General features: G+C 41.8%; 1 protein-coding gene across 1 annotated transcript; it reads right to left on the minus strand.

Moving 5' to 3' along the window:
* Window positions 1-153: 153 nt before the first annotated feature.
* EXOSC1 (exosome component 1) lies at window positions 154-10,242 on the minus strand. The gene is made up of 8 exons (XM_036886490.2): window positions 10,133-10,242; window positions 9,911-10,026; window positions 7,951-8,025; window positions 3,737-3,825; window positions 2,935-2,968; window positions 2,372-2,422; window positions 2,157-2,241; window positions 154-1,830 (listed from the first exon to the last, which is right to left on the minus strand). Exons 1-8 carry the CDS (start codon window positions 10,161-10,163, stop codon window positions 1,724-1,726), a joined length of 588 nt encoding a protein of 195 aa, XP_036742385.1. The 5' UTR covers window positions 10,164-10,242; the 3' UTR covers window positions 154-1,723.
* Window positions 10,243-10,340: the final 98 nt, after the last annotated feature.

Below are 10,340 nucleotides of genomic sequence, written 5' to 3' on the forward strand. Positions count from 1 at the left end.
GCAGGTCTTCCTGCCTGAGCTCTCCATTTCTATGCCTCTAGTACAGCTCTTGCTTGGTGGTGCCAGTTTCTGAATACCCCTTCACTGGAATGTCAAACTCTCAAACTCCATTATGTCCTCTTTAGAATTAAAGGTAAAGCCTTGTTTACTAGATTGTTTTTAAAGTCAATCCTTTGTATTAGCAATTTGTAAAATATGCTTATCCTTTGACCCAGCATTCCACTTCTAGGAATTTGTTTTACAGAAGAATCATCGGCTTGCACAAAGATACACGGTATAGGGGTTTTCTCTGCAGTACTGACTGCAAAAGAAAAATCTGTAGATTTAAAATACATAACAATAGGAGACTGATTAAACAAACTAGATCAAAGTGCCTAGCATAAGTCCTGGCATTTAGAGGATACCTGATAGAAGGCAATCAGATATATATAATAATATATAACAATAATATTGGCAGGTACTAAGCACTTTCATGCATTCTTCCTCACAATAATCCTGTAAGGTCATAAACAGATGAGGAAACAGATTTAAAAAAAAAATAACCTACTAAGTATCAACGTCTACATCCTGATGGTTTTCATATAGAGTAGTTTTGCAAAATGTCACTATTGGGGGAAACTGGGCAAAGTGAACAAGGATCTCTCTATGTTATTAAAAGGGCATATGGGCCTACAATTAGCTCAATAAAATGCTCAATTAAAAAAAAAACCCAACTTACCCTGCTCAAGGCTAGCAACTAGAGGATACAAACCTAGGTGGGTTGATTCCAAAGCTCACCCCAAACCACTGTCACTACACATGGAAGGTAAGAGCTCCTTGAATAACATCCCAAGAAGTGACATCTCATAATTCATCTGTCCTCCCATTACCTGTGTGACCATTCCATGCTTAACCCTTGTCCTCTTCTCATCCTCAAACTTATATGTTCATTCCTCTTCTGTCCTTTGCTCTGCTTCTCTCTGCCTTGAACAGCTTCACTTCACTTAGATCTAAGTTCTTTAGTTCCTTTTACTTCATGTCACAAATCCTTCCATGGCCACCTCCCATGATACTGCTGTCCCTCTAACATTTCCCCTAAATCAGCAATACTATATAAGTTACTTTCAGACCTATTTAGATGCCACCTGAATCATCATCATGGGTCCTGTAATTTTCACTGAACCATCATCTCTAAATGAGGGAATATAAAGTACCTGACCTAGAGCCTGGCACATAGTAAGTACTCAATAAGCACAAGTACTTAAGACATAATATTATGAAAACAAAAAAGACCGGAGATTAGCCTTTGTCCAGAGCAAGTAAGCACCTGACCGTGTTAGTTAATGGGTGCCACCAGGCAAACCTCTGCTCTAAATGTTGAGATGATTCTTTTCCCTAATCAAGACAATAGAAACCATAAAATCCTTTTAGCAAAAATGTTTTTGTCACAGTAAAAAATATGAATTTGTAAGACTGTCAGGAGAAATAGGCTATTTCCAACACCTTACAGTTTGTTTGCTAGTGCCTCCAAAAGAAAGATTTAACACTCAAGGGAATGAAATCCACTGAAAGGTTCACAAGAAAATTATTCCACCTACAAAGTAAGTTCCTGGTAGATTTTCCTACGAGGTGGTTGCTGGCCAACCCCAGGTGTCTGAATAAAGACAATGGCATCTTGATGTTACTTTCATACATGCACTGTTAGAAACAGCTCATGCTCCTCCATGTGGTAAAATGTGGCTTCTTAGGTCTGCAAGAATTCAGGTTGTACGCGGGCCACTTTTCGGAATTCTTTAGTGTGGGTCTTGGGGCACTGCATCTCACACCAGCTGATGGGAACCATCTGGACACCTGGAAGGGAAAAGCTGGTGTTGGAGCTAGGACCTCAGATACTTGGTTGAGAGCCTTCTCTTGCCAACTGGGTATGAACTGAAGCGTCACTAAGCTACCTAGTGAACCTCACCTCACACAGAAAAAACCTTGTTTATACCACTGACTTAAGGAGTGAGTTCCCCTTTTCCTAAGATTTATATAAGATCATTCTAGTCCCAGTAGTATATACACTCATATTGCTTCCTAGATAATTAAGAAACAAGGAGAACAAAGAAAAACAACGGATTAGTCCCAACTATAGCTCCCAGGGAAAGGTAAGTGTGAGGAAGCATGGACCAACTCACCTGACTCACTGTGAGCCACCACCACCCCCAGCTCATTTTCAGCAGTGGTCAGGAGGTAGTTGGATTGTGCATCACCTAGGGAGATCTAGTCACATACCACTGGTGAAGGAAAATGACAGGTTATAAATCTTTCCTCCCATAACCACTTGAGTTGTCTCTCTACTTCCATTTCTTGTTTTGACAAAGGACCACAGTCTGCTGGGAATAAAGGATACCACTTTGGCCAGGACAATGTCTCCTGGGCGGAAACTCTTATAAATTTCAACCTGTAAAGAAAGAACAGGAGTGTTAACTGAAAGCTCTAAATCAGGTCCACATGAAATTCCTAACCCCTCTGGTAGAGCCACTTTACCTCCTAATCCCAGAGGATAGAAGTCGTCATTGCTCAAGTCAATCAACACCTTTTATTGCTTGTACAGCATCATCATATAAATGAAAAGATTTTGAATTCAGTAAACTGATGAGGAATCTGACTTGGACAAAAGGTACTGTAGTTGCCTCTGGAAGGATCCAGAGAGTAAGTCTGAGGGAACAGCAAGGAATAAATACCTGATCTCAAAGGCAAAAAGTAAACTAGATCCTTTCTGGTCAACAGAGTGAATAAAAATCATATGGAGAGGAAAGAGACAGTGAGGTGAATTCCACACTCTGCAATAGGCAACACCTTAAACTTCCTTGGACTCCACATTCCTATGGATCTTTGAAATTCACTGGACTAAGTTAAAAGGATTGAGATTCTCAAGCCATGGGAGAAAAAAAAAAAAAAACAACCAACAACCTTGTCTTTTTCAGTAGCTCGGACATCTTCCTTTCTATAAAAAAGAATTAACACAAAGATTAATTATTTGTCAGAAAAAATTTTTCTGCAGAATCCTAGTAGACAAAGAGCTACAAGAGCAGAGAGAACAAGTCATAACTGGGACCCAAATGCCACTCAGAGGAGCAGGATGGAGAAGCACTCCCAGTCCTCACCAGGAGGAGAAAATCTCCTTTCTCATTCTTGGCTCACATGGAGCAGCAGTATCCTCTGCATAGAGAAAAGCAGATCAGACTTGGCAGGAGAGGATAAGGAACTTTGCTGCCTTAGGAGAGCTTGAACAGAGGCACGATGGAGCTACATAGAACCCTGACGGCAGAAAGGGTTCTCAGAAGTTAAATGGTCTAGCTCACAAGAATTCTTTGTCCTTTCTCAAAGAACCTGCAGGATAAATAAATCTACCATTTCACTCACTAACACTTTTAATGTCTTACAATCCTTGATTTAATGTACATTAAGTAAAAAAAAAAAAAGTACTGCCTAAAATGCCATCTATTTTGTTTGATATGAATTATTCTGCACTGCTAATTGCCAGCACAGCACAATTGTTTTAATTTATTTTAAAGCCCTATCTCATTTTTCCTTTTGTCCTAGCTCACATATTATGTTTTTTTTTGGACACCACCTGGAGAGAATCAGAGCACAGAGAAGAGAAATAGGTAGGAGTACTAATAGTAATTGTTCCTAAGAATTCTAGTCTCCTGTTCTACCCTAATCTTATTCCAGATACTGAGACACATGTGAAGGCAAGACTACTACTTACCGGATAGTTCCTCGAAAAGAGTTCTTAAGAGGTGTGGATCCTACATATAGGATGTGCACTTTGGCAAAGCGTGAATTGATGCTAGAGACCTGTGGAAGAGAGGAAAGATCAGCATTAGAGTATGAGCAGTTGTCAGCTTGAGGAGGCAGCAATACACTAGGAATTCCAAGGTTTTAATCCAAGCAACTCTAGAAAATATAGAATTTAAGATAAGTTAACTCTTACTTATCCCTGCATAAGTGACATATGTAAGTGGAATAAGATACACTCTGGCCACCTAAAAGTGTTATTGCAGGAATCAAATGAAATAATATGGTGTAGATTTTGAAAAATACAGACATCTAACCTAAACACAGGGCATCACGGCAAATCTACATCTTTACAGATCTTGCTAACAGGCCTGTAGAGTGGACGAAATTTAAGTCTACATTTCAGCTGTTGCATAATGTTTGGGTCACTGCCTCTCCAGTTATTTCCAGAAAAACACAGATTTCCTGCTGGCGCAACTTATAAAGAGAGAAACTAAAAGCTAAAGTTAATTTAACCTGGCAGAGAGTAGGGATGGGCAGGGAGTACTGATGTGTTACATTTACTGATCAGTACAGCATTGATTTGTACTTCCCATGAAACACTAACAGACTTTAACTGAAATGCTAGAATGTAAGGTCTTTTGGTTTTCTTCAGAAAAAGGTGTCAGCTCCAGACATTCAGCTTGTTAGCATATAGGTTTTCATAGTAGTCTCTAATAATTCTTTGTATTTCTGCGGGATCTGTTGTGATTTTTCCTTTCTCATTTCTGATACTGTTGATTTGTGTTGACTCTCTTTTCCTCTTAATAAGTCTGGCTAGAGGCTTATCTATTTTGTTTATTTTCTCGAAGAACCAGCTCTTGGTTTCATTGATTTTTGCTATTGTTTTATTCTTCTCAATTTTATTTATTTCTTCTCTGATCTTTATTATGTCCCTCCTTCTGCTGACCTTAGGCCTCATTTGTTCTTCTTTTTCCAATTTTGATAGTTGTGACATTAGACCGTTCATTTGGGATTGCTCTTCCTTTTTTAAATATGCTTGGAGTGCTATATACTTTCCTCTTAAGACTGCTTTTGCTGCGTCCCACAGTAGTTGGGGCTTAGTGTTGTTGTTGTCATTTGTTTCCATATATTGCTGGATCTCCATTTTGATTTGGTCATTGATCCATTGATTATTTAGGAGCATGTTGTTAAGCCTCCATGTGTTTGTGAGCCTCTTTGCTTTCTTTGTACAGTTTATTTCTAGTTTTATGCCTTTGTGGTCTGAAAAGTTGGTTGGTAGGATTTCAATCTTTTGGAATTTTCTGAGGCTCTTTTTGTGGCCTAGTATGTGGTCTATTCTGGAGAATGTTCCATGTGCACTTGAGAAGAATGTGTATCCTGTTGCTTTTGGATGTAGAGTTCTGTAGATGTCTATTAGGTCCATCTGTTCTAGTGTGTTGTTCAGTGCCTCTGTGTCCTTACTTATTTTCTGTCTGGTGGATCTGTCCTTTGGAGTGAGTGGTGTGTTGAAGTCTCCTAGAATGAATGCGTTGCATTCTATTTCCTCCTTTAGTTCTGTTAATATTTGTTTCAGGTATGTTGGTGCTCCTGTATTGGGTGCATATATATTTATAATGGTTATATCCTCTTGATGGACTGAGCCCTTTATCATTATGTAATGTCCTTCTTTGTCTTTTGTTACTTTATTTTGAAGTCTGTTTTGTCTGATACCAGAATTGCAACACCTGCTTTCTTCTCTCTGTTGTTTGCTTGAAATATCTTTTTCCATCCCTTGACTTTAAGTCTGTGCGCGTCTTTGGGTTTGAGGTGAGTCTCTTGTAAGCAGCATATGGATGGATCTTGCTTTTTTATCCATTCTATTACTCTGTGTCTTTTGATTGGTGCATTCAGTCCATTTACATTTAGGGTGATTATTGAAAGGTATGAATTTATTGCCATTGCAGGCTTTAAGTTTGTGGTTACCAAAGGTTTAGGGTTAGCTTCTTTACTGTCTTACTGTCTAACTTAACTCGCTTGTTGAGCTATTATAAACACAATCTGATGATTCTTTATTTCTCTCCCTTCTTATTCCTCCTCCTCCCTTCTTCATATGTTGGGTGTTTTGTTGTGTGCTCTTTTTAGGAGTGCTCCCATCTAGAGCAGTCCCTGTAGGATGCCCTGTAGAGGTGGTTTGTGGGAGGCAAATTCCCTCAACTTTTGCTTGTCTGGGAATTGTTTAATCCCTCCTTCATATTTAAATGATATTCGTGCTGGATACAGTAGTCTTGGTTCGAGGCCCTTCTGTTTCATTGCATTAAGTATATCATGCCATTCTCTTCTGGCCTGTAGGGTTTCTGTTGAGAAGTCTGATGATAGCCTGATGGGTTTTCCTTTGTAGGTAACCTTTTTTTTCTCTCTGGCTGCTTGTAATACTTTGTCCTTGTCTTTGATCTTTGCCATTTTAATTATTATGTGTCTTGGTGTTGCCCTCCTTGGATCCCTTGTCATGGGAGTTCTGTGTACCTCTGTGGTCTGAGAGGCCATTTCTTCCCCTAGTTTGGGGAAATTTTCAGCAATTATTTCTTCAAAGACATTTTCTATCCCCTTTTCTCTCTCTACTTCTTCTGGAATGCCTATGATTCTTATATTATTTCTTTTATATTGATCACTCAGCTCTCTTAAAATTCTTTCATTCCTGGAGATCCTTTTATCTCTCTCTGCATCAGCTTCTCTGCGTTCCTGTTCTCTGTTTTCTAGTCCATTAATGGTCTCTTGCATCTCGTCCATTCTGTTTTGAAGTCCTTCCAGAGCTTGTTTTATTTCTGAATTCTCCTTCCTTAGTTCTTGCATATTTCTCTGCAAGTCCATCAGCATGGTTATGACTTTTGTTTTGAATTCTTTTTCAGGTAGACTGGCTAAATCTATCTCCCCAGATTCCTTCTCAGGGGAAGATGTAGCAGATGCCGAAGCTGTCTGGGTTAGTCTTGTCTGAATCATATTTTTTTGCCTTTTCATGTTGACAGGTGCTATTGACTGTCAGCTGGGAGGGCCAAAATTTTCACTTACTACTGGCCTTTCTTTACTGGGGCAACTGCGACCCCTAGTGGCTTGTGTTGGGTAATTGCGTGTAGAGTGGGTCTTTGTGTCTTGCCTGGCCGGGAGGGAGAAATTTCCCTTTCTGTGGGCGGAATTTGTCTCAGGCTGCTTCTCTGCTTTCGCAGCGCCCGGTGGGGTGATAGATGGGGGGGCTGCTTGACTGTTTGCCTCCGTGAGGGGTCTCAGAGCTGTTGCCCAGGGGGTTAGTGCACCTGGTTTTCCCTGTAATTTCCAGCTGCTGTACTGTGACCTGGGTTGTTTCCGTCAAGCTGTTAAGTCCCTGTCCCTTTAAGACTTTCAAAAAGCCCCCGCTTTTCTTTGTCACAGGGGCATCAGCTTCAGCACCCGCTCTGAGGTCTTACTCCCTGTTCCCCCAGTATCCAGGGCCCCCTGGGCATATACTGTGTCTGCGCTCTGGCCTGGATGGCTGGGACTGGGTGTTCGGCAGTCCTGGGCTCCGTCTCCCTCCCGCTCTGCCTATTGTTCTCCCGCCGGGAGCTGGGGGGAGGGGCGCTCGGGTCCCGCAGGGCCGGGGCTTGTATCTTACCCCTTTCACCAGTCGCTGGGTTCTCGCTGGTGTAGCTGCAGTCTGGCCACTGTCCTGCGTCTTCTGGTCTCTCTTTTAGGGCTAGTTGTGTTTGTTGTATTTTCAAAAGTATATATGTTTTTGGGAGGAGATTCCCACTGTCCTACTCACGCCGCCATGTTGGCTCCGCCCCCAGCTCCAGACATTCAAAAACAGGCCTCCTTATCACCCTTTGGTACCCATTTTGCAAACGACAAACTCAGTAAAAGAACTATGCTTGCTTGAACTTTGCTGCCCTGATCAATATCTTAGAAATCTCTAGACCAGCGAAGTCCAGTGCTGTGATGATAGAAATGTTCTGTGCTGACCAGCAGGGCAGCCACTAACTACATGTAGCTACTGACTATTTGAAATGTGGCCAGTGGGACTATGGAAGGGAATTTAAATTGTGGTTAATTTTAATTTATTTCAACTTAATGGCCATTAGCCAATGGCTACCATATTAGACAGGGCACTTCTATAACGATCATGATTTCAGCATTGGACAAGTGTCCTAAGCAGGGAGATTAGTACCAACTTACCTTACAGGTTACAACAGCCCCCACATCTGGCAGCAATTGGGACTCTGTTTCTCTCATCACAGACACGACAGGAAGCTACAGAGGTAACAATAATTCATGAGTTTCATGGCTGAGGCCTGGGTAAACGTATTTGTGGCTCTAGAGTAACACAGAAATGCCTTGGTCCATAGCTGAGGAAATAAGGGAGGTGGCCTACAGATCTGTGCCCATAGTAGAAAGCCTTAGAAATTTTAGGAAATAGGAGGGACAAGGGGGGCATAGGAAGAATGTTGCTAGAAGTCATCATCTAACCACTTTAGATTAGTTCTAGTAGGTATTTTGGTTATTTTCTTGGAATTCTTTAGTATACAACCATGTTGTCTATAATCATGGATATTTAACTCTTTTCTCCAAAGTTATACTGCTTGTTTCTGTTTCCCATTTTATTGTACCAGCTAGAATCTCCAAATAAATGTTATATAATAGTGGCCATACTTGATTACTTTTATTTTAAGGGAATACTTGTGGAGTTCTCTCTTTGAGCATGACATGGGCTGTTGGTGTTAAACAGATGTTTTTGAATCTTATCTTTTATTAATCTCTCCCTTGTTCACTATGCTTCAGCTCTCCTGGCCTTTCAGTTTCACCAACGCACTAAATTTTTTCTCATCTCAGGATCTCTGTTCAATTTGTTCTTTCTGCTAGGACTGTGCTTTCCCCACCCACTTAACTCTTATTTATCCTTTAGATTCGGGTTGAAATGTCACTTCTGCTGATTAGTGGGCTTGCTTGTTACATGTTCTCATGGTACTCTATAACATTGTTTCAAAGCAGTCATCACATTTATAACCATACATTCATTTGGCCAAGTATTTGTTTACAATTTGTGTCTGTGTCCCTTGATAGCAGAGATCATGTATATTTGGCTCATTACCATATCCCCAGAGGTCAGTACTGTGCCTGGAGCATGAAAATGCTCAACAGATATCTATATTTATGAAATTAGTAGACTTAGGAATGTTAAAGACACGCCCAAAATTGACTGAAGAAATAAATAAGCCTCATTTTACAGATGAGGAAGAACCTAAAACCAGAGAGTTTAAGTTCCTTATCCAAAACAGAATCCAGGTCTAGTTAGCTGGTACTTAGGTGTTCTGATTCTGAATCTTTCTACTATGTTACCTGTCTTTATGCTGCCCCCCCCCTCCAAAATCTGCTTACCTGATCCTGAACTAATCCTAGATCAGCCTCTGGAGCGAGGGAGGATGATATTACTCACGCATTCAACAAACGTTTATTGAATATTTATCTTGTGCTAGGCGCTGAAGGTATGGTGGTGAGGCCTGCTTTCTCAGAACTTAGTAGGGTAAGAGTCTATTGGGGAACATACAACTGAGGGTTTAGTTACATGCTGAGATAAGTGCTTGGAAGGAAAAGAATAGTTTTTTTAATTTGTGTTTAAAAACTGACAAAAAAAAGGTGTTTCGGGTTTTAAAACCCAAGAAAACTCCTTTACTCGACTAGTGGGTCTAGGAAGGCCTCTGAGATAGTGATGCTAGAAAGGCTATCTGAAAGGTAAGAATTAAATAGGCAGAGAAGGAGAGGAGCGTTCCGGATGGCTGGCAGGAGAGAGCTTTAGCGACATTAGAGACACTGAAAGAAGCAAAATGACTAGACTGCAGAGCGAGGTAGGAACAGTGGAGCGAGATGACGCCGGGTAGGCTTCGGCTCACTGTCAAGGCTGAGCTCGCCTCTGCGCTTCCCCTACTTTCTTCCGCGAATATTTGCAACAAAAGGAAGCAAGACCAACACAACTGGTCTGTAGTGGCTAAGTGCCCAGCAGCGGCGACCGCAATTGGGAAAAATTTAGAGACCAATTTAGAGATGCACTAAAAATACCTCCGCAGTACCCTGACAGCGAAAACAAAGGCAGCTTAAGAGAAAGGCAGAGACGGAGGAGTTGGGAAACCGCCCCCTTTACCGTGCCGTTCTCGCTGCTCTTCATCAGGCAGCCAGCAAGCGACGAAAAGATGTAGCCGTGCCGGGTGTAGGTGCCGCTGCCCGGGCTACCCTCCTCCAAGTTACAGAGGCGTTCGCCTGCAGGAAAAAACGCTGCATCAGCCACGATACCCAGAAGCTGTTGGCCATCCAGCCCTCCTGTCTCTGTGCCATCCAGAATTGGCTATGGGCACAGCTCACTCACCCGGGATGCAATACCTCACGGGTGGCGCCATGACTGCCACTGTCCCAAACCGGAGGATGAGGAAGCCGACTTCTCATTTGCCAAAATCCAGGAACAGTTCCAGAGTAAAAAGCACGCCAATTGGTGCTTTATATCACGTGTTCTCCTGGAGCGCCTCCTGGGGCAAACTCCATTTCCCAGGTTGCACCGGGACAGTCCGGGGGCGGAG

The sequence above is a fragment of the Manis pentadactyla genome, chromosome 8 (genome assembly GCF_030020395.1).
Source record: "Manis pentadactyla isolate mManPen7 chromosome 8, mManPen7.hap1, whole genome shotgun sequence".
NCBI lineage: Eukaryota > Metazoa > Chordata > Mammalia > Pholidota > Manidae > Manis > Manis pentadactyla.